This window comes from Nicotiana tomentosiformis, chromosome 6 (genome assembly GCF_000390325.3).
Source record: "Nicotiana tomentosiformis chromosome 6, ASM39032v3, whole genome shotgun sequence".
Lineage (NCBI taxonomy): Eukaryota > Viridiplantae > Streptophyta > Magnoliopsida > Solanales > Solanaceae > Nicotiana > Nicotiana tomentosiformis.
Genome location: NC_090817.1, coordinates 18,825,890 through 18,850,570, shown reverse-complemented (window position 1 = coordinate 18,850,570; position 24,681 = coordinate 18,825,890). Strand labels below are relative to the sequence as shown.

Below are 24,681 nucleotides of genomic sequence, written 5' to 3'. Positions count from 1 at the left end.
AAGAGATAAAACCTTCAATTAACATGTTCCTGCAAATAAACAGACAAATTTATAAAATTAGGTGCGTTAATTTGTAAATTATACAAGTAGCAATGACGCATATTCACCTGAAATTAGGATCTCTTCGTCTGAGGTGTGAGAGTGTAGTGAAGGTTTCTGTAATTGGTAATTGGTGTGAAAGGGTTCAGTGATTGGTGCCCATAATAAGAAAATTGGGCCGTAATGTGGGTTTGGAAGATAAAAATTTGATTGGTGCATAAATGTGCCGACAAATATCAAAGGCACTTCATACTTATCATACTATACACATTCATACTTGTAAAATTTAGGGCTTTTTTTTACATTTAGCCCACGCCAGATTTAATCTTTACTTTTTTCTAGGCGAAAAAGTATATAAAATTTATATATTTTTTGTATATAACATACAAAATGTTTATATATATAAAAAAATATATATGTAGACATTCCAGCCCGAGACGCGTTCGTTGACAAAACCGTCCTAGGTTCTACTTTTCAATTGAGCGGAGGCGAACTGATCAACCTTCTCTAGACTCTAGAATCTTGAATTCTTTTTTTTTTACTCGACCAATTTTGAAAAATTAGTTTAATTAGTCTGTAGATATCAAAAGAAAAAACGAAATAGGTTTTGAGAACTTCCTTAGCAAAAGAGATAAAACTTTCAAACGGCATGTTCCTGTAAATAAACAGACGAATTTATAAAATTAGGTGCGTTAATTTGTAAATTATACAAGTAGCAACGACGCATATTCACCTGAGATTAGGATCTGTTCGTCTGAGGTGTAAGAGTGTAGTGAAGAGTTCTATGATTGGTGATTGGTGTGAAAGTGTTCAGTGATCAATGCCCATATTAAGAAAACTGGGCCTGAATGTGGGGTTTGGAAGATGAAAATTTTATTGGTGCAGAAATGGGCCGACAAATATCAAAGGCACTTCGTACTTATCACACTATACACATTCGTACTTATATAATTTAGGAATTTTTTCTCATTTATCTCGTGCCAGATTTAATCTTTATTTTTTCTAGCCGAAAAAGTGTAAAACTTATATAATTTTTGTATATATAGACATTCCGGCCCGGGACGCGGTCGTTGACAAAACAATCCTAGGTTCGACTTTTCAATTGAGCTGAGGCGAATTGATCAACCTTCTGTAGACTCTAGAATCTTGAATTCTTTTTCTTTTACTGACCAATTTCGAAAAAATGGTTTAATTAGTCTAGAGATATCAAAAGAAAATAGATGGGGTGTTTATTCTGTCAGGAAAAAGTGGGAAGAGTGCATTTGCTTGAATGAATTTCCATTATAAAATTTGTTAACGTTATGTCTCCAATAACAGAAAGTCGCTTACTTTTTGGATACAATCACATATAGCACATGAATCTTATTGAGATAAAAGATAAATTATCTTAATTTTTTTATTTAGTTTCTATAACCTTAAATATCATTTTAAACGGCGTGCTTAGCAACTGCAACCACTTGAAACTTTCTTATCTCTACTTTGAAAAAATAAAGTGTTTCAAAATTCGTACTATTTTGAATTGAATAATATAATATGAATACACCTTTTGTAGTTCCACTCTATTTCAAATAATTAGTAAAGGTAGAGATATTTTATTACCTAACTAAAATTATTAGAATTTAGCCAACTTTTAAATTGAACCGATAAAGTAAGTATTCTGCAGTGTAAAGATAAAATTTGGATGAAAATACTCTAACCAAAAATACGGAATAACTCCAACAATCGAAGCTAGACCTCGATACTTTTATATGTAAAACTCCATCATACTATACTAGAATTCGAAAATTTCTCTATAGGTGAAGATTCAATACCGTGTGTTGTATTTCGAAACTTTTACATGTACTATATTGGGTTTCAATATGGGAATACAACATGCTACTAACATCTATATGGAAACACTACCTCTCTTCCATGGAGTAAAGCTTGCCTTGGAAAAAAATTTACTGCCATTAACTATCGAAACTGATTGTCAAGAACTAATCAATTTATTATCTAACGATAATTGTCTCTATAAAAATTTGATTGATGATTGCAGGTCCCTATTATATGATACAGGTAATCCAACCCTAAAGCACGTGTATAGAGAAGCTAATAGAGTGGCATACCATGTCACGCCCCGAACCATAGCCTGGACGTAACACGACACTCGATACCTAACTACATGTGACCGAGCGAACCAACTGGGTGGCTGGATCAACATGTGGTATAACTACAATCTGAATATAAACATGCAACATGTTGATTTACTAAAGAATCTGACTGAAATATCATAAATGCGGAAAGTACTGAAAAGTCTGCAAGTATAAACGAGTAGCCGACAAGGCTAACACATAAAAAGCCTGCTAATATCTGACTTACTGGGCTATATTCTACGAAGCCTCTAAAGAAAATCGAAATGCTAACTGTTTACCGGGACAAGATCCCCGGTATACCTTATTAACTGAAATACTATAAAGACTAAAAAAGGGAGGGATAATGCCCTGAAAGACTGGGATTCACCAATAGCTAATATGAGATGTCCTAGCAAGCAGAATCGTCAACCTGTAAATCGTCACCTGCATCGCGAGATCCAGGCCCGGACAAAAAGGGATGTCAGTATATTTGAATTGTACTGGTATGTAAAACAATTGAAAGAAAGAACTGTAAATATTGAAACTGAAACTGAACTGATAACTGAGAATTGATAAGAAAGTAAGGATATGAATACTCCCTCTTTTGAATGATGAACCACCTGTTTATCTGAATATTAAATTGCGGCCTCAGGCCCAATATATATGTGTACAAATTACGACCTCGGGCCCAAGTATACGTATACATTATCTGCGCCCTCAGGCCCAAAAATGCTTAAAGCATAAACTGCGGCCTCAGGCCCAAATACAGGTGTTCAACATTCAGGGATTTAAAATTAGAAAATGAGAATCATACTGCAATATATGATACTGAAATACTGAATGGAACTAGACTGGTATATGTATTCATAATAAATTGATTTGTCACAACTGAGTCTTATAAGATATTGAATAAATTATGAACTATGCCATCTAGAGAATAGAAGTTCTACAACCATTCATGGAACTGGGGCATAATTACTTGCTGAGGAATTCGTAATAGTCATAAAGAATAGGGAGAATCAGAAACATTCCCAAACGTAGAGAGTTAACCTCACATATCTTAACTTCCTGCTTTTGAACGTAATACAATGTTTGTCAACCCTTTCAACTTTAATCTATAGCAATACAAGTCAAAGGGATTCCATATTAGCAATGATACTCATGTTTTGGTCACTTAGGCATTTTATCAAACACTTGGTGAGAATAAAGCTTCATAGTCCTTATTAATGGTGTTTCTACACCCAATAACCCATTCTCTTGCTCCTAGATAAATTCTAAAATCTCACATGATTATAATCAACATCATTCTTCATCACCCATAAGGTAAACAACACCCTTAACCAATAATCAACAATCCACAACCCAAACATATAACCGTTCATGCTTTTCTATCACACGTCAACTCATATCTCATGAACTAGAGTCTATAATCATTAATCCAATGCTATAATCAATTTGAGGGTGAAAACATTACCTTTTTGACATTCAATCCCCTTAAATTCGAGTTCTAGGGTTTCTTCTCTCAACAATGATGTCCCAATCGAATATCTAATGATATGGAGGGTTTACCCATGTTAATAAGGTGTTGGGAAATTGAAATTAACTTAGAATCACCATTAGAACTTACCTTGAATGGTGGAGGGACCTTTAAGGAGTTAAGTTCTTGAGAGCTTCCCTTTCTAGAGCAAGTTTTTGTGTTTTGGGGTGTGGGGGACGAAGTAGGGCTTTAAAAATGACCCCCCGGGAGCGCCTCCGCGCACCTGAATGCGCAGAATGGCAGTAGCACTGCCACAAGTGCGCGGCCGCGCACGTGACCATCTGGGCGCGCATATTGTGCACCGCTCTGTAAAACACACATAAACTTTTGCACAGAGATCCGTTCGGGCTCCACAATATATCATTGGAAAGCTATTTCAAAGGCCTACAACTTTCGTGTTTTGAGTTTTCCCAAATTCCTTACACAGTTTCACTAAATCCTTCTTCAAGACAGACCTTTCGTAAACTTAGTAAATTTTATCAAATCTTATACACCTCACTCTCCTTCTTGATTCTAAAATAACTATTTTCACCCATACTCATATCGATAGAACTTCACATGTCCGAAATATAACATTACTACTCATTTAACACATTCATATCTAAGCCGAATTTACGGGGTGTTACAGACCAATTAGCAAAAAATACATGTAGCTTGGACGTTTTTGAAAATCCTTTGTTGTACCCCAACCGCCCGCCCCTATATTTCCTGCTTTTGTTAGAGATAGTATGGTCACTATGTTACCCAAACTAGTCTCATTATGTAATGAACCTTAATATAGTTTTTATTTTGAATAAAAGTCTTTTATTACCAAAAGAAAAATGCTAAATATCCTTAGATATTTTGCTAATGTCACGGTGAATGATGATTTACCTTTAACATCTTAATATCAAGTTTGAGTAAGCATTAGAAAAAAATTATCGACTTTTGGTATTTGTCCTTTGAGTTTTAATGCAATAGTGGGGTTGGGAGTTTACTACAATCAAATGGTATCAGAGCCACTCTTGTGTCAACCTTGCCGATGATGGGTCAAAACTCAACTGACTTTAGGCAAATCCCAGTTAGGCAGGGCAAACCTCAGTGCTGAATCTACGTGAATCCCATGCGGTGGGGCAAACCTCAGTGAGGGCGCTGAGTCCATAAGAAGGGGTGTATGTAACACCCCAGACTTTAGACAGAGTTCCACATCGGCAAAACACAAGAGGGATACTAGGCATATAAGTTAACATGCTTTAGACCCTAGTGACGCGTTTTAAACCCGTGAGGGCTTAGGCCGAGAGCAGACAATATCAATAGCAAGTTGGGCTGTTACATGCGGCCTGTGCAACTCTAGTCTACGCAATATGGAGAGTCAGGAATGAAGCAGTATGGAATGATTGGGTAACAAGAACTCAAGTAATTTCCAAGCAAATCAAAGAAGAATGTAGATACAAAACCCTACGCTTAGAAAATAGAAGCAAAAGACAGATGGAATGGATTCAAAACTTGTACAGATAGATAGATTTAGACAGAAAGAAATAGATAGATGAACTGATTACTATTCATTAGAGCAATCAGTTACAGTTAGTATAGGACTTTTGTAATTGGGACTGTTTTAGTAGGTGATTAATAAGATTTCTTTCTTTTCACAAAAAAATGCAACTCCTTAGTTATTTGGTCAAGCAATCTGTTGCTTATGTTTTCGGTCAATTACTGGTTTGAAGCCTTTTACTTTTGTCCTTTTCCTTTTTCCCAAAATTTGCCATAGATGACACTGAAACGGCTGGAGAAAAAAAAAAGAAGGAAAGTAGAAGCCACTGTCGCAAGTATGCAAAAACAAATGCAGAGCTCTGGTTGATCACAAATGCGGTGTTGCAGTTTTTACCTGCCTCAGTTACAGTTAGTTGAGCCACTTAAAAAGTTGAAAGCCAACTCTCGCAATGAAAGACGAGAATTCAGAGGACAATCAGAGCAATTAAGCAAAAGAACGTATTCTTAATTAAAAAGAAATGGTTAAAGTGCGCCAGAATTAGTGGCCTTTTGTACAGTCCCCATGCCATGCACATTTATCCTTCAAAGCCTTGTTATTTCCGCTGCTCTTTTCCTTAAGCTGCCTCCATGTGTTTGTGTGTGTGTGTGTGTGTGTGTGTGTGAGAGAGAGAGAGAGAGAGAGAGAGGAAACAGTTTGAAAACCTCTTTGGGATGACAAGCAACATGCAATATGTGACATTCTCTGTTGGCATATAGGAAGAGCTAAGAGAGAGATTGAGGCCATTCTTATTTTCTCCATTCCTATACATTTCTTGAGAGAGAGAGAGAGAGAGAGATGGCAAAGGGGGGAAACATGAAGGGGCACATGCAGAGTCAGAACAATGGGAGTAGAGGAAGAGCATATGCAGTGCTGGTGCTTCTGGCATTTGGGGCTGCAATTTTTGGAGTGATGATTCTCCACAAGCTCAGGGAAAGGCGTATCTTCAACCTCCTTGTCAAGGATAAAGAAAGTGAACTCAACGACCTTAAATTCCTATTGCAGGTACTTCTCTCACTGTTGTTAGTGTGTGTGTGTTGTGTTGTGGGGGGGGGGGGGGTGTAGACAATAACAATTGTCCTGAACCAATATCAAGCCATGCAACAATGCTACATCACTCTATTGTTTTTCTTTCTGCAAAGAAAATGAAACTAATACAGGAAACCCGAAAAATCAAGTCAGAAATCAGTAACTAGGAGTGGCCTTCTGTTTGGCGTCTGGTTTAGACTTTAAACCATTTGCTGTGTTTAACAACCAACGATTTAAACTGAAAGGTTTATATTGCTTCAAGGGGAATTAAGAAAGACCAAAGGAGGAGAAGAAGAACATGGTGCCAAATAACTTTCCACGAAAATCTTAAGTGAGAGGTCACATTCAAACTTAGATGATAAGTTAAACTTTTAAAGAAAACGTGGGAAGTATTTTATTCTTTCTGTTCATAGAGGAAAAACACACAAACAAGGACATCTTTTAATAACTGTAGTCCTCTAATTTTATGCAACTATCATAGTGAAAATTAGTATGATACCAGCTGAAATGTATGATGTGTATAGCAAAGATGAACCTTAGGAAACAAAACAATATGAACTATCAAGACACAAATTGCAAGATCTGTATCTAGGGGCGGATCCAGCCCTCTAGCACCGGGTTCAACTGAACCCAGTGCTTTTATTGCGGAGTATAAATTTATGTGTAAAAATTTATTAAAATTACAATAAATAGTAAATATGAACTCATAACTTTAAAAATATAATGATGTAATGCTAAAAACCTTAATGGTTGAACCCATAGAATTTACATCTTGGATTCGCCTCTGTGTATCTTCTACCACATTTTTGTGTATTTGCAAGTTCATTATGTTACACAAGCTAATGTTAATTGTCACCTGTGGGACAGAAAGAAAGAGAACATACACAAGAAGCTAAAAGGAAAACAGAGGAAATGAGATCCAAAATACACTCACTTCGTACACAGAAAAGGGATCTGAACAGCAGGATCTTGGAAATGAAATCAACAATCTCTTCCCTTAAAGATGAACAAAGAATAATCGAAGTGGCTCTCGAGGAAAAGCAGGATGAAATCAAGATGCTTAGAGAAAAACATATGGAAACAAACCCAGATAATTCTCAAGTTAAGCTTCTTTCTGAATCATTGCGACAGAAGGAAGCTGAAGTTGAGGATTTAAAACATCGTCTTGAATTACCTGTAAAGGTCTGGTCAGTGAGTGCAGACGATCCATCAAATCCACCTATAAACTTCACAACCGCAGCTACTGTAAGAAAAGAAGCAAGTGAAGGAGAAACCGAAGAATTGCATCGATCCTTTAAAAGAGATGACCAGAAGAATTCAACAGAAAATATACAGAGAACAGCTGATGAATCTGCCCTCAATCGAAATGAAGGCACAAGGCAAGGTGAAGACAGAGGACAAGCACAAGATGGAGAGACATCTGCTGATAGAAAGAGCAATATTGGAGAAGAGGATAGAAGCACCAGTTTTCAGACTTTGGATGGCCAACGAGAGGCTGCTGACAGTTTTAAAGCTGGGGAAAACTTCCTGGAAGAGAAAAGGTACAATAGCGGAAATGCATCTGTGGAATCTATCAATCATAGTGGTCAAGTGCAAAAGCAAAACAATGAAGTTGGTGTAGTAGATGCCCCGAACTGGAAAGAACATGGCACAGCAATCGGAAATTTTGCGGATTCTCAAGGTAATAACTACAGGTCTGGATGGAATGACAATCCCAAGAGTAGAGATAGATTAAGAGTGAGCCAGGAGAACATAAGAAAGACAAAAGGGAAGAGCCGGCGAATAATTGCAGATAGCAAGGTCACTGAAAGTGGAGGGCTTCCTGAAAAGGGAAGCATTGTAAGCATGAGAAACAGAAAGTTCTTTGAAGAAATGCATGGAGGTGAAACAAATGAGAGAATGGAAGGCGGTAAACAGGAGAAACAGGAACATCTGCAAGATCAAAATATGGACCTAAACAGGAATAACGGATCTGCTCCAGAAAATCAAAGGATTAACGATTTGGAGGAAACTTTTGGAAACCAAATCAGGTCAGAACAAGAACAGAAACCAGATACGGGCAGACAGCAAATGCAAGATGATAGCTCAAACCTCGATGAAGCTCCACCACATAACGCATTACTTAACCCTGAGAAATCTGCAGGTGCCAAAGAAAGTAGCCAAGAAGGCAGGAAAGCTAACACAAATGAGAAAATTGAGAAAGGGCAAGAAAAAGAAGTCAAAGACGCAGAATCTGAGATGGCCCAGAGCTCTCAGGAAGTGCATGCGAAGACAGCTGTTTCTGAGGTCAACAGAGTTTCAAAAGAGGCCAGAAATAGAAAACCAGATGAAACTGCACAATCACAAGATGCAACAGGCATCAATAGTAAACGTCAAGAACAAAAACAGGCTGACAATCTTCACAATTATCTGGAACATGCAAATATTGCTGAAAGAGATGTCAAAGCAGATGACCTTCAGTTTGAGAATGATCAAGAAACAGGACAGCTAGACCAGTCCAAAGGAATTTCACGAGAGACCAGAGATCAAAAACCCAATAGAAATGCACAATCAGAAGAGCAAAACACCGTCGTCTTTAGAGATACAGAGCACAGGTTGGCCAGCAGCTTTCACAGTTCTTCCGCACATGCGAGAAATGCTGAAAGGGCTGTAAAAGATGGCAACCTTGACCCTGAGAATGATAAGGAAATAGAAGATCTAGACCATTCTAAAGGCTCTGCTGCCAATTTGGAAGAGGAGGAAGAAGACAACGACCAAGCAGATGAGCCTGAATTTTAGGTATACAGTTGCCTGACAGAACGCTAAATGCTTTGCTTCATTTCAATGTTAGATCATTATGTTTTTAGTTTAGTATAATGTAAAGCAGTTGAGTATGCTTTATGAATCTTCGATCACTGTGATTTAGTTTCTCTATTGTTTGACATTTTCACTAACTCAACTCCCAGTGAGGATAATTTGCATACTCCACGAGAAAATATGTTAACATTACTGAAACTGCAAAGCTTCTAGATATTATAGTTAGGGGATCTTCCAATTAATGCGTACACAATTTCCAGATCAAGATGACAATGAAGTAAGAAAAGTAAAAGGAGAAAAACCAGTTCCATTTATCATTAGCATAAGAAAGAGAGAACTGCATTACAGTGCTGATGCAACCAACTTTAGCCCACCATTTAGTAGCTTAGAAGCTATCTGGTCGTTTGTATAATAAGAAGAAAGCTCATACAATGAGAGTTAAAAGTTATCATTGTCATGTCCAATAAATTGGATTATTAGAGAGAACTTCTCAATTTAGGACATGAAAATATCCCAACCTAAGCATGATGCCACGTAAATTCCCACCTTATTGTGATGCTTGCACCAAATTCTGCATAAATAAAGATAAAATAGGATGTCATTCCTCTCAAACAGAGAAAAAGTCACGCTCGTTTGCAGGGCAGGTAAAGGGCACTCAAAAAGAAGCAATTATCGTATCAGAATATAGTTCCTTCAGAATTAATCTGCCATTATTTCAACTGATGAAACTTTACTCCACCAAAATTTAAAATTCACATAGAATCTATTTCTATCTGCCATCACATAGCTGGAAATTTTTGCTCTATTCCTGTATCAAGAATTGAGTTTAATAAATTATTTGCTTATATGAACTATCATCAATATGAAAATTCCCTTAAGTGTAAACCTTTGCAGTACTTTTCTCTTTCGAGGTTAGGGTACACGTAAATATGTAGTATTTGTTTCTGAAGAAAGGTTTTATCAACGCTATACTCTAGCCTCTTTCTTTCTTCTAAATGAAGAAATCCCTCCTAACCAAGTTGGTTCCATTTCCACTTATATTTCCTATAACCATAAATAATCTGTAGCAATGTAATTCAACAAAAATATGTTCTTCAAAAAATACTAAGGAAATGTGTTCGGTATTTCCAACAAAGAAAATGCATTTGGATTATTTAGCCTATTTCTTGAGCAAATGAAACAGCAATAAGTATCAACCATTATTCAGAATAGGTGAACCCATAGAACTGCATAGAGTAAGGAGGCAAGTTTGTAACTTTAAAATATCAAATGGCACAAGACTCCAACCCTGATATAGCTAACTGCTTGAATAAAAAACTTTGGCGCTTTGACACCTCTATAAAAACCCCAAAATGCGACCTCCCATTCTTTCCTCACTTCTTCCTCCCTGCACTCAAAATTGATAAAATTTACTAAACAAAATGGAAGCTTACAAATTTTTCGTGTTCTCACTATGTCTAGGCCCTTCTAATCATATATCCAAGGTGATACACTCTCTATCTCCCTTCACTGATACGGGAACTTATGTTTTCAATCACTCAGCTGTGCCTCAATCTCAAATTAGTTGGGGCCGACTATATTTGCATCCAATTGACTTTATTCAAGTCACTCAATATTCAAATTTCATCAAACCTGAACCATTTTTAGCAGGCCATCAAGCTTTTGTGATCCTCCTAATTTATCCGAGCTTGAATCCGGCAATGCTTTGCGAAGCTCAAGCAAAGTTAGGTAAACCTATTCTTGATGTATGAAAATTGTGTGCCAAGAAAATTGCATGAAAACTGATAGACTAAACTTTATAGCAATGACCACACATATGCCCTATTACATGATTATACACTTGGCCAGGAAAACTTTAGCAGAAAACTATTTGGGCATGATGTTGTGATAGTGTTCTTTCTCTTTGCACCAGCGACCATCTGGGAGCGAAATATAATGAAGTGCCCTGTTTTCAAGTTTCACGTTCATTGATTTTTAATCAAGAACACCACAAAGCATCTCTTTAGGAACTTATAGATACACGGACTGCTGGTACATGTTTTTTAACAAAGAAGACATACACCACGGTAAAGTTTCCGGATTCTAAACTTGGTTCGCAAACAGCCATTTAATGTTTTTTCGTTAGTTGTTCCAGATAGCCTTTTAAAGTTTTAAACAGGCTATTGAATTTAGTCGACACTCTCTTCTCAGTCTCGTCCTAATTTGATTGATACTCTAACTAGATTGAGCAATCTATTGAAAAACATTGCTTATAGCAGATATAATTTCTGTTTCCTGAATCAATTTATCTTAAGGTAGCACTATGTGCACTTTCAGCATTATGTGCACTCTAACTAGATTGAGCAATCTATTGAAAAACATTGCTTATAGCAGATATAATTGACTCTGTTTCCTGAATCAATTTATCTTAAGGTAGCACTATGTGCACTTTCAGCAGAACAGACAAGTACCTCTTCTTTGTTCTTCTTGCCTCCAGTGAATAATTTGTACCCACTATAGAAAAGCAAGCCCCAACCGGACAAAGATACAATCACAAACTGCAAAGACCAAAAGAAACATTATTTGCAAGTTTTGCATTTACATTCCAAAAAATCATTAAAAGATAACCTTACTAAGGTTAAGAATGTGAATTTCCAAATACGGATTTAATAGGAATAAGGTTGATCCTGTTTTATGACTCTAGTTTAGCCAAATAGGATCAAATTGGGTCCAAAAATGGGCTAAACATATATTAATTTTATACCAAAAAGACTTGAAACAAAATTGGTCCAGGTTTAGTTTAGTCAAGGAAAACAAACACCAGCTCTTCTAACACATTTCTCTATTTCGTTGCTTTCAAATTTCTTCACATTACTTTTTAGTTATTTAGAAAAAGCACACTTTCTCGTAGCATATATAGGATATGTGATACAGACTTTATAAAAACTAAGTGTAATTTACTAGGTTTGTCAAAGTACGGTCGAACAGGATCATGATCAACAACAGTGATAAATTGGATATGTACAGTTGCACTAAGGAAAACAGAATATCATTCTTAAAGAAAAATCCATTTTTTGATTTCATTATTTCGGTAAAACTATACCTATGTTAAAAAACATAGCCTCAGCATTGCTTAAACTCCAATAATGAGCTATATGTACTTCTATTATCCTGTTTTCTCTTTGTGACTACTGTAAGTGAGATTAAGGGTTCTGGAAAAAATTTCTAGTAGTTAGTGGGTCTGTTCCCATAGACTCTTTTAGTACCTATTCATCCTTGATATGGATGTGTCATCTTGACTATCCATCAAGTAATTGCTATGCCCATTGACACAGCTACCGGGTAACACCTACTCTGTTGGTAGTGCCTAATCAAAGTCTTTGATAAAGCCATTTTGAGTGCATAGTGAACAGATTTTAAAAATCTAAATATTTACATATACTACCATACCTAGTCTTTCCACAGTTAAAATTCCAGTTTCGTTGTCTTTAGTACTCCGTCCCGTTTCATGTAACACTTTGTTATTTTAGAAATCCCACTATATTATATACACTTCCACTGATACTCTCTACTCTTCAAATTAAATAGAGTATAAGTTATATACTGAAAGAGTAATGCATTCTTCACACCATTAGTGTAATTTAATCTATTATTAGAACTTACCATTTATATTAGATTACCAATCAGTGTTATTAAATAGCCTTTGAGTGATCTGATTATATAAATAATTTTGTAAATATTTTTTACACCGTTAGTGCATAGAATTTAAACTCTTTCACATTATAAGTTTCATTTTGTAGGATTATTACAAGAAGAACTGAACATATATTATTGTTTAGCATTTTTTACAGAATATGTGTCATCATATAATAACTTTTTTGGATAATAAGTTTGAATCCGTCATATTCCGAGTTGCAATTGCCAAACAAGCACAAGCTTTAATTCATTGAAGCCAAAAATTTATTTGTTTTGAGCAATCAATGCAAGAAAATGGTAAAAACTCACCCGCATATAGTGGTTACGTCAAGCCAATAAATGACAAACATGTGTCTTTTATACACACATTTATGACTTAATCATTGTTAAGTGATATGTATTTTCTCTTTAATGCTTAGTTGCTGAGGTTAAATTGCTTGATTTGGTGTAAAGAGAGTGTGCACATAAGTTTTTACCAAAGAAAATTATTCTATTACATTTATCAAAAATATGGAAAAAGAAAAAACAATTAAACTTTCACAGAAATGTACTCTAAGAAACAAAGCTTCATTCCTATCGTGGATTTTATAGTAAGAGAACTAACATGTTCTTCCTTCCATTGGGCAGGATTCTTCGGCTCTGACCAGCAATTGACCTTAGGAGGCCCGTGATGATCTGTTAGAATTATTCACATTTCAATACCATCAATAAATTAAAAAACAAATAGAGCTATAAGAATAAATCAAATGATTGTATATTCATGGATCAACAATTAATGGAAATGAATCGGTCCAGAAATGTTACGCATCTGATTAAATCGATCAAAAAAATTAAGAAAGAGAGAATAAGAGAACATCATTACCAGCTGCGCCGGCAAGGCCACGGCGCTGAACGAGAGAAGGAGTGGCTGAGGAGGGGAAGCGAGTGAAGGCCGCCACTCGACGAGCCGCCATTGTCAACGAAGTAGCCATGGCTTTGTTTGTTCTGAGATCGAAGAGAGAAAGATAATGAAATTAGCTCGGGATGTAGGCTTCAACCGGACAAGGGCTTAGAGTGGGAATGTAAGGTCTATGAAACGACGTAGCTTATAGTTTTATTGCTTTGTTTGTTCCATTTTCCTCCCTGCTACATTTTATATACACATGGTTAACCGGGCATTAAATGTAAAAGAAAAGATTGACTTTTGAGGCGTACTAAAATTAGTTTACCCTTTGTGGTCTATACAACTTTTTTGGGTTAAAAGTGACATATAATAAAATTAAACATAGGGAATATGAGCCCGTTTGGATTAGCTGATTGTAAATAACTGATAAGCTTGTAGTGTTAAAAAGTTTTTTTATGTGCTGAAATTGATTTTTAAAATAAGCATTTACGTGTGTGGATAGAAGTGTTGAAACTGATAATAAGCAGTTGATGTGTTTGATTAAAAAGTGCTGATAAGCTATTCTTTTGTTAAAATGACTAAAATACCCTTGATTTTTTTCAAAAGATTATAAATTAAAAATTTCTTTGTAAACAAAAATAATTAATAACGAATATGGAATGAAGAGAAAGACAAGAAATTTATTTTGAGACAAGTATTTTGTGAATTAGAAAATATTATTAAGGATAAACTAGTATAAATGTTGGTCAAACTAAAAGTGTTTATAAGCTGAAAAGTCATAAGTTGGGGGTGACCAGCTTATAACTTATGGTTGATTTTAGCTTATAAGCACTTGGCTTATAAACACTTTGAGTGCTTACCAAATTATAAGTCAGTTTGACCAGCTTATAAGCCTAGCCAAATACCCTCTATGTTAACATTCTCATATGCCACTTTTTTGGTTAAAACTTATTACGATCAATATAAATAAATGACACGTGTCACTTTATTTAACTACACTTATTAGTTTTTTTATCATAATTAACTACCATGTGTTTTGCACTCGATCTTGAATAAGTGATAATATACAAAATACTTAATAACATCGAACACTAGAAACCAATTGGGAAAAACTCTAACCTTTAGCTACCTCTAGGCATTCATTTATGTCAAAAATTATCCAAAGATTATACAGACAAAATAAAGATGCAGTATTGTTTTTGGCATAAAACTCTATAGTAATTTTCAATGTATCAATGAAAAGTATATTTAATATTGAAAATTAACCAAGATGTGGGATTTTGATACTTTTACATACGAAATATATTATACTTAGATTATCTTTAGAACTATATTACCCTCACGTTTTGAGTAACATTATAAATTTAACATAACACATGAGCAAAATCATCCGATGTCATGTACCAAACTTAGGTTGTAGATAAGTGTAGACTTAAAATACATGACCTTATCTAAAAACCTGTACTCTATTAAGTGAAAAAAGAACATGCTTTAAACATTACATTTAATTGTTAAAAAGTCAGAATTACTGTCACAAGTTTAAATTTCTTCTTTATTCGAATGTTAACGGTGTAACTTCTTTGGCCAAGCTTCTACAATCAATTTATTTTGAAAAGTACATTTCTCAAAAGTATTTTTTTTAAAAGTACTTTTAATGAAAAAAATATTTTGTGTTTGACTAATTAATATGTAATGCACTTTTGAACACTAATTAGTATTTGGCAAACTTTTAAAAAGTATTTTTAAGTGTATTATTCTCAAAAGTAATTTTCGTAAAAGTGCATTTAAAAAAAAACTATTTTTTTCTGCTTCTCAAAAATTATTTTTTCCCTTCTAAAACTTGATCGAATATCTTTAACTTTAGAAAAAAATACTTTTAATAAAAAAAAACTTTCCAAACAAGGCTATAAGACTTGCAAGAAGAAAAAATACCATAGTCAATATTAATGTTTCTACTTTATGTAACACATTTAAAACATCACCAAATATCATAAAGTAAAGCATGTTTCATAAAATTTGTATAGAGAAGCTACAAGTCTGAAATTATAAACTATTGCAGAGAAGCCATGGGAGTTGGGACCCTAAATTTTAATTAGTACAACTCCACCTGGGCAGAAGTTGTAAACTTGTCTTTGAACGGGTATGTCTTCTCTTTTTCCTATCGGCCAAAATGTGTATATTTTCTTATTTTGAGCGGGTATGTGTTGAGGTTTTTTTTAAGATGAATATTCTTAATTATTTTAAGATGAATATTCTTAAAATGAGGGTGATTGGGAAATGGAGGGAAAATAAAATTTTGAGTAAAATTTTAAGTTTTTCCCTCTTAACAATGAGACATTGTCCCATATTGGAAGAGGAAGACATTTTTGGTGGGTATATATATAATTGCTCTTCTTGTAACTCTTAAAGAGTTAAGAAGAAAGCAAGCCTCGCGCCGTAGTCATCGTCGCTCGCTCGGCTCGGCCTCGGGTTCGGCTTCGGGTTTTGGTCAAATGATTGATTGATTAATTTTTTGGACCAAATTTATTTGTTAATAGTAAATATTAACGTAAGATTATACGTATTTATAACGGATATTTTCCAATCCGTGTATTGATTATTTGGCAGCCGGATAATGGTCTTCCCACCATGAATGTGCTTGCTCCACAAACATGAAGTACTTGCTCCACAAACATGTAATGCTTGCTCCACCATGGAGGGTGGGCGTTTGGTCTTCTTCAACATTTTGCTGCTATATATATGTGCAGCAGATGTTGAAGAAAGACACTCAACACACAACATACAATTCGCTCAACAAATTGGCTATACATTGCACTCCTTCCTCTCAGCATTTCCATACGATTTTCTGAGTATATACTCCTTCGTTCTGCATTGTTTTTAACTTCAAACAAAGCAACTGTAAGTGTGATTTGCTACCGAACTTTGTGTTCGCTGAAACACTGGGGTTTGAAGTACCGCTACACCAGTGTGTTATTCGTTCTATCCTGGGAGGAAATAATCCATTACCTTGGGTACTAGGAGGGGATTAAATTCCTTAAGGAAATACTGTGAATTCAGTGGGCTCGAATTTATTATTGTTTCACTACGTTAACTTATATTTTGCAGAATTAATATTTACAAATACAGCAATATTGGCGGGGAATAACAATCTTAAGGAATTTAATATTTATTTCTGTATTTGTGTTATTCTTATTATTCTGCAAACTAAAACCTTTGTGGTTTGCGTACTCCCGTTTTGGAGAGTTAAGCCTTCGTGGCATTTTGTTGGATATTAAAATCTACGTGATTTTTACTCCAGTTTGAAAACGTGTATTAAACGTTTGTTTGTGTCATTCTTTTACAGAAAAAAAATGATGACTGAAAGCGAAAACCAAGCTGTGCCGATGGTAACTTCCAACGCATCGACAAGCCGAACACCGGCGTTGGCACCGGCAGAAAAACCCGGAAAATTTTTCGGGATTGATTCCAAGCGCTGGCAGCAGAAGATGTTCTTCTACTTAACTACGTTATGTCTACAGAAGTTCATCAAGGAAGATGTTCCTGATCTGCCGGATAAAACTCCAGATAATGAACGCTTTCTCGTGATTGAAGCGTGGAAGCATTCTGATTTTTTATGCAAGAATTATATTCTTAGCGGACTGGATGATAATCTGTATAATGTATACAGTAGCATGGAGACATCCAAAGAATTGTGGAATGCGCTTGAAAAGAAATATAAGACTGAAGATGCCGGGATGAAGAAATTCGTTGCCGCAAAATTTCTGGACTACAAAATGATAGATAGCAAGTCTGTTATTACTCAAGTCCAGGAATTGCAAGTGATTATTCATGATCTACTTGCTGAAGGTCTTGTAATCAACGAAGCATTCCAAGTAGCAGCAATGATTGAGAAGTTGCCTCCATTGTGGAAGGACTTCAAAAATTATTTGAAACACAAACGAAAGGAAATGTCCCTTGAAGATCTCATTGTTCGGTTGAGAATCGAAGAGGACAATAAAGCTGCTGAAAGGAGAGGCCGTGGAAATTCAACAATAATGGGAGCAAATATTGTTGAAGCTAACAAAAAGAGGAAGAAGGCTTCTGGTCCGAAATACAACCCAAGCAAGAAGCGGTTCAGTGGAAACTGCTACAACTGTGGGAAAACTGGACACAAGTCTACGGAGTGTCGTGCTCCGAAGAAAGACAAGAAAAGAGGTCAAGCAAACATGGTAGTAAACCATGATGATGTTGATAACTTGTGTGCCATGCTTTCTGAATGTAACTTGGTGGGAAATCCTAAACTGTGGTGGTTTGATTCAGGAGCCACTCTCCATGTTTGTGCAGTTAGAGAGGCTTTTGCTACTTATGCTCTTGCTGAACCCGAAGAGACAGTTTATATGGGAAATGCTTCAACAGCAAAAGTTGAAAGATATGGGAAGATATTTCTGAAAATGACTTCTGGCAAGGTCATGACTTTGAACAATGTCCTTCATGTTCCCGAAATGAGAAAGAATTTAGTCTTTACTGGACTTCTTGTTAAGCACAGTTTTAAGTGCGTTTTTGTGTCCAACAAGGTTGTAATTAGTAAGAATGAAATATTTGTGGGAAAAGGTTACCTCACCGAGGGCCTTTTCAACCTAATTGTAATGGTTGTTGAAAATAATAATAATATTTCAGCTTCTTCTTACTTACTTGAGTCAAATGATTTATGGCATGTACGTTTGGGTCATGTCAATTATAAAACCTTGCGGAAAATGATTAACTTGGAAGTACTGCCCAAGTTTGAATGCAAAAAATCAAAATGTCAAACATGTGTGGAATCTAAGTATGTTAAACATCCTTATAAGTCAGTTGAAAGGAATTCAAATCCTTTAGACTTAATTCACACAGATATTTATGACATGAAGTCAATACCATCTCGCGGTGGAAAGAAGTATTTCATAACTTTTATTGATGATGGTACTCGATATTGCTATGTTTACTTACTGAATAGTAAAGATGAAGCAATAGACGCATTCAGGCAATACAAAAATGAAGTTGAAACGCAACTTAACAAGAAAGTAAAAATGATAAGAAGTGATAGGGGTGGTGGATATGAATCTCCTTTTGAAGAAATATGTTTAGAATATGGAATTATTCATCAAACAACAGCCCCTTACACGCCCCAATCTAATGGGATTGCGGAAAGAAAGAATCGCACATTAAAGGAGATGATGAATGCGTTGTTGATAAGTTCTGGTTTGCCACAGAACTTGTGGGGGAAGCCATTCTTACGGCTAATCGAATATTAAATCGAGTGCCCCATAGCAAAACACAATCCATTCCATATGAAAAATGGAAAGGAAGCCCAACTTGAATTACTTTAAAGTGTGGGGGTGTTTGGCAAAAGTGCAAGTTCCTAAACCCAAAAGGATAAAGATAGGACCGAAAACCGTTGATTGTGTTTTCATAGGATATGCAACAAATAGTAAAGCATATCGATTTCTGGTTCATAAATCAGAAAATCCCGACATTCATAATAATACGGTTATAGAATCAGATAATGCTGAGTTCTTTGAAAATATATATCCGTATAAAAAGGAATGTGAGTCGTTTGGTGAAGGATCTAAATGACCTCGGGAAGAAACAAAAGAAAGTACATGTAATCAGGAGAATCCAAGACGTAGTAAACGTCAAAGAACGTCTACTTCATTTGGACCAGATTTTGTGACTTTCTTATTGGAGAATGAGCCTCAAACATTTAAAGAAGCTATGACTTCTTCGGAATTATTGTTTTGGAAAGAGGCAGTCAATAGTGAAATAGAATCCATATTGAACAACCATACATGGGAATTGGTTGATCTTCCTCCTGGAAATAAACCTTTGGGTTCTAAATGGATTTTTAAGAGAAAAATCAAAGATGATGGCACTATTGATAAATTAAAGGCAAGGCTCGTAGTCAAAGGGTATAGACAACGAGAAGGTCTAGACTACTTTGATACATACTCTCCAGTTACAAGAATTACGTCCATACGGATGTTAGTAGCATTAGCTGCAGTGTATGGTCTTGAAATTCATCAAATGGATGTTAAGACTGCCTTCTTAAATGGAGAGTTGGAGGAAGAAATTTACATGGAACAACCTGAAGGGTTTGTGGTTCCAGGTAAAGAAAAGAAGGTATGTAGACTTGTTAAGTCTCTTTACGGACTAAAACAAGCACCCAAACAATGGCATGCGAAATTTGACCAAACAATGTTGTCAAATGGTTTTAAAATAAATGAATGTGATAAATGTGTGTACATTAAAAATGTTCCAAATCACATAGTCATTGTTTGCCTATATGTGGATGATATGCTGATAATGAGTAATGACATTGCCAACATATATGCTACTAAGCGTATGCTCAATAACAAGTTTGATATGAAAGACTTGGGAGTTGCTGATTTAATTCTGGGAATTAAGATCCATAAGACTCCTCAAGGTCTGGCATTGTCACAATCTCATTATATTAAGACAGTACTTGAAAAATTCAAGCACTTGGGCTTTAAAGTTGCAAAGACTCCAATTGACGTGAATCTTGCATTAGCAAAGAACAAAGGCCAAAGCATATCACAATTGGATTATGCTCGTGTATTGGGATGCTTAATGTATATCATGAATTGTACACGACCAGATATAGCTTGTGCTATAAGTAAACTGAGTCGATATACGAGCAATCCAGGCCAATCTCATTGGATGGCAATGAAACGAGTTTTGGGATATTTAGAACATACCCAGAACTTTGAATTGCACTACAGTAATTTTCCTGCGGTGATTGAGGGATACTGTGATGCAAATTGGATCACCGGTTCAACTGATTCTAAGTCCACGAGTGGATATGTATTCACTATTGGTGGAGGAGCGGTATCTTGGAAGTCGTCCAAACAAACATGTATTGCCCGCTCTACAATGGAGGCTGAATTCATAGCCTTAGATAAAGCCGGTGAAGAAGCTGAATGGCTCCGGAATTTCTTGGAAGACATTCCATTTTGGCCCAAACCGTTGGCACCAATATGCATACATTGTGATAGTCAAGCGGCAATTGGAAGGGCTGGGAGCGTTATGTATAACGGTAAATCTCGTCATATACGACGAAGACATAAAACCGTTAGGCAATTACTCTCTAGAGGAATTATCACGATTGACTATGTAAAGTCAAGTGATAATGTGTCGGATCCACTTACAAAAGGCCTAAATAGAGAGGTAGTTGAGAAATCATCAAGGGGAATGGGGCTATGGCCGAGAACAAGTCATTGTGGCGGTAACTCTACCTAGAAGACTGGAGATCCCAAGATCTAGGTTCAAGGAGATCAAATAAAGTCATTAATGACGGTTCAACATTGTCAAATAAAATTTTAGTCCGTTCTCGTGATGAGACAATGTTCAGTACCAAGGATAAAACATTAAGGTTTTTTAATAATTTCTAAATTTGATACGGGGTATATCAAATAGTGTATCTACAGGATGACACGTTTAGGAATCACCTATGTAAGTGTGAAGTGTGAGCCGCTTCAAGGAGAACTTTGTAAGGCCAGTTCTCTACGCACTTATGAAACCAGGCGGTGTTCATGGCTGAAACGAACACAACAATGAGAACCAAAGACGGTTAAGGGTTGATTGTGTGACTTATGGTTGTCTAGGTATACACCAAAGATCGACGGTTCAAAGATATCAAATCTACCGATTGACCGAGTATATCCGACATAAGTTTACTACGGAAAGTTCAAAGGGAAACCTACTTATCCAGATGCGATTAATCCTTGCTTGTAAATCATTGAGGGATACTGTGATGCAAATTGGATCACCGGTTCAACTGATTCTAAGTCCACGAGTGGATATGTATTCACTATTGGTGGAGGAGCGGTATCTTGGAAGTCGTCCAAACAAACATGTATTGCCCGCTCTACAATGGAGGCTGAATTCATAGCCTTAGATAAAGCCGGTGAAGAAGCTGAATGGCTCCGGAATTTCTTGGAAGACATTCCATTTTGGCCCAAACCGTTGGCACCAATATGCATACATTGTGATAGTCAAGCGGCAATTGGAAGGGCTGGGAGCGTTATGTATAACGGTAAATCTCGTCATATACGACGAAGACATAAAACCGTTAGGCAATTACTCTCTAGAGGAATTATCACGATTGACTATGTAAAGTCAAGTGATAATGTGTCGGATCCAGATTTGGTCAAATGATCGATTGATTGATTAATTTTTTGGACCAAATTTATTTGTTAATAGTAAATATTAACGTAAGATTATCCGTATCTATAACGGATATTTTCCAATCCGTGTATTGATCATTTGGCAGCCGGATAATGGTCTTCCCACCATGAATGTGCTTGCTCCACAAACATGAAGTACTTGCTCCACAAACATGTAATGCTTGCTCCACCATGGAGGGTGGACGTTTGGTATTCTTCAACATTTTGCTACTATATATATGTGCAGCAGATGTTGAAGAAAGACACTCAACACACAACATACAATTCGCTCAACAAATTGGCTATACATTGCACTCCTTCCTCTCAGCATTTCCATACGATTTTCTGAGTATATACTCCTTCGTTCTGCATTGTTTTTAACTTCAAACAAAGCAACTGTAAGTGTGATTTGCTACCGAACTTTGTGTTCGCTGAAACACTGGGGTTTGAAGTACCGCTACACCAGTGTGTTATTCGTTCTATCCTGGGAGGAAATAATCCATTACCTTGGGTACTAGGAGGGGATTAAATTCCTTAAGGAAACACTGTGAATTCAGTGGGCTCGAATTTATTATTGTTTCATTACGTTAACTTATATTTTGCAGAATTAATATTTACAAATACAGCAATATTGGCGGGGAATAACAGTATGTTCGTATTTCTAGTTTGGAGTTTCTGCACACATTTTATTCTGATTTTATTACGTTATCTATGGGTTTGGTCAGCATTATTCGCTCTTCATTCACTCCTTTTTTTTTACCTTGGATGCAAGGGCGGAGCTAGAATAATCCGACCGGGTTCGGCAGAACGCGGTAACTTTGGTTCGAACTTTGTATTTGTCTTAAAAAATTAATTGAATATATGTAAATTATTAATTTAGAACCCAGTAGCTTAAAACGCTTAGAATTCCGAACTCATAATCTTGAAATCTCGGTTCGCCTCAGGATTTCTGATTTGTAGATTTCTTTTGCTATAAATTTGAAATATGGTGCAAAATATGCTCTTTGGAACAGTTATTGTTGACCTACTGTGGGCATATATATAAATATATTTTATCATATGTGTGCGTGAGATAACCCCATAGTGTGAGATAATACTGGGTATGTTGTTGTTGCTGTTATTGTTGTGCGTGAGATAAACTTCCGTGCTTACTTTAAAGTTTAAATCCTATATCCGTCTCTTTGGTTTTTTTTCCAAGAGAACACTTCTTCCGAAGAGTTATGCTTGAAGTATTATTATCTGTCACCAGTGGCGTAGCCACATAAAGGGAAGGATGGTCAGTTGAACACCCTTCGTTCGAAAATTATATTGCGTAAATAGAAAATTGTATTCTGTATATCGGTCAAAAGTTACTTTTCTTGTACATATATATATTAAACATTGAACACCTTTAGCAAAATTTCAAATGCCCCAACAAAATTCAATCTTGATGCTTCCAAGTTCACTCCCTATTACCAAGTATCAGTCAAAAAATCAGAAAAGTAGACTAACAAAAGACCCTTATAGCAGATAGAACCATTCTCACTTTTGGTTCCAGAGAAGTTGCTGAATGTGAAGATATTACAAGTAGTAGACAGGTTATTTCTCCATCTGCTTTGTCATTTTGGTCTTTTTTCTGGTTGACATCTGGGAAAGTGGCATCAGCAATTGAAGGTGTCAGAGTAAACATGGTTTATGAGGTCGGCGATTTGTTTGAATTGGGAATCCAGCGTATGTAACTACCTGCTTTTACTACTAGCATTGCTTGTGGTTGGAAGCCTCTTTGTGATTAGGCAAGTCTTTGTCCGCGCAGAGTTTGATCTTCTGCCAAAGAAATGCAAGAGCAAGTTAGAAGTGGTGGTTCTAGCTAGTCCGACAAAGCTTTTCGAACTTGGACCTGTGATATTGAGACAAAATTTCTACCATGCTGCTACCGAGCATCTGCTTCAGGCAGGGACAGAACTAGGGGTGCAACCCTTCGCCAGAAAATTAATATACTGTATATACAAGGTCAAAATTATATTTCTATGTATATATATAGTAAATGTTGTATCTCCTTAGCTTTTTCGAGTATTTTACTTAATATTTTCAGTCTCCGTAGTGAAAATTCTGGCACTGCCACCGACTTTAGGCAGTAGGAAAGTGGGATGGAGATAATCAGGACCTTGAGCAAGTTTACAATGCCCTTGGGATGTTCCATAAAAGAGGGCAAGCAGTTTTTGAACTTCTTCATCCCTCTGTCTTTGGGGTAAATGAAACGGACAGTGTCTACTCTACTTTATCTGCTGTTGAAGCAAAAAACATCGATAATTGAATAGGAGCAAAAGACATGTGGGGGAGGAAACTGATATGGAATGCTAAAGGAGTAATTCTTGTGACTGTATAGTTGTCTGTAAGCCATGCTTATTTCACTGTTTTATAGTGGATATATAGCAATGCTTAGTTTATTGTTTTATTGTGTACTGAGGAATATTTTCAATTTCTCATGTGTTATAGATGACATAAACAAGTTATATGGTGTCAGTATCCACTCCATTTGTCGTATAAGTAGATATGTATAAACAGATTACATGGCCAAAAAGAACAGGGGAAAGACTAAAAAGTTAATAGGTCATTACGATAACTATTACAAAATAAAAATAGTAACAACAATATTGATGACTACTGTTATTGAATTCACACAATTAAGAATGTAACCAGTCATGTGCGGGCAAAACTGAAGCTCTACAAAATGGACATGCATTCTTTTGTTGCAGCCACTTGTTGACGCAGCCAACATGAAACTCATGGCCACATTGAAGTTTGCCAATGGTATCTTCGTCTTGATATTCAGATAAACATATGGCACATGTTTCTTGTTCCTCCTCATCATTTATATCCATTACAGAAGCATCATAAGTTCTTGTTTCAACCTCGAACTTCTCTTC

General features: G+C 36.0%; 2 protein-coding genes across 2 annotated transcripts; one reads left to right on the top strand and one right to left on the bottom strand.

Annotated features, from left to right (window-relative positions):
* Window positions 1–7,297: 7,297 nt before the first annotated feature.
* Window positions 7,298–9,001, top strand: LOC104102969 (spore wall protein 2-like). The gene has a single exon (XM_009610828.4). The coding sequence runs from the start codon at window positions 7,298–7,300 to the stop codon at window positions 8,999–9,001; it is 1,704 nt and encodes a 567-aa protein (XP_009609123.2).
* A 305-nt stretch (window positions 9,002–9,306) lies between these two features.
* Window positions 9,307–13,813, bottom strand: LOC104102968 (uncharacterized). Its single transcript, XM_009610827.4, has 4 exons — window positions 13,557–13,813; window positions 13,299–13,369; window positions 11,470–11,556; window positions 9,307–9,590 (listed from the first exon to the last, which is right to left on the bottom strand). Exons 1-4 carry the CDS (start codon window positions 13,663–13,665, stop codon window positions 9,567–9,569), a joined length of 291 nt encoding a protein of 96 aa, XP_009609122.1. The 5' UTR covers window positions 13,666–13,813; the 3' UTR covers window positions 9,307–9,566.
* Between the last annotated feature and the right edge of the window lie 10,868 nt (window positions 13,814–24,681).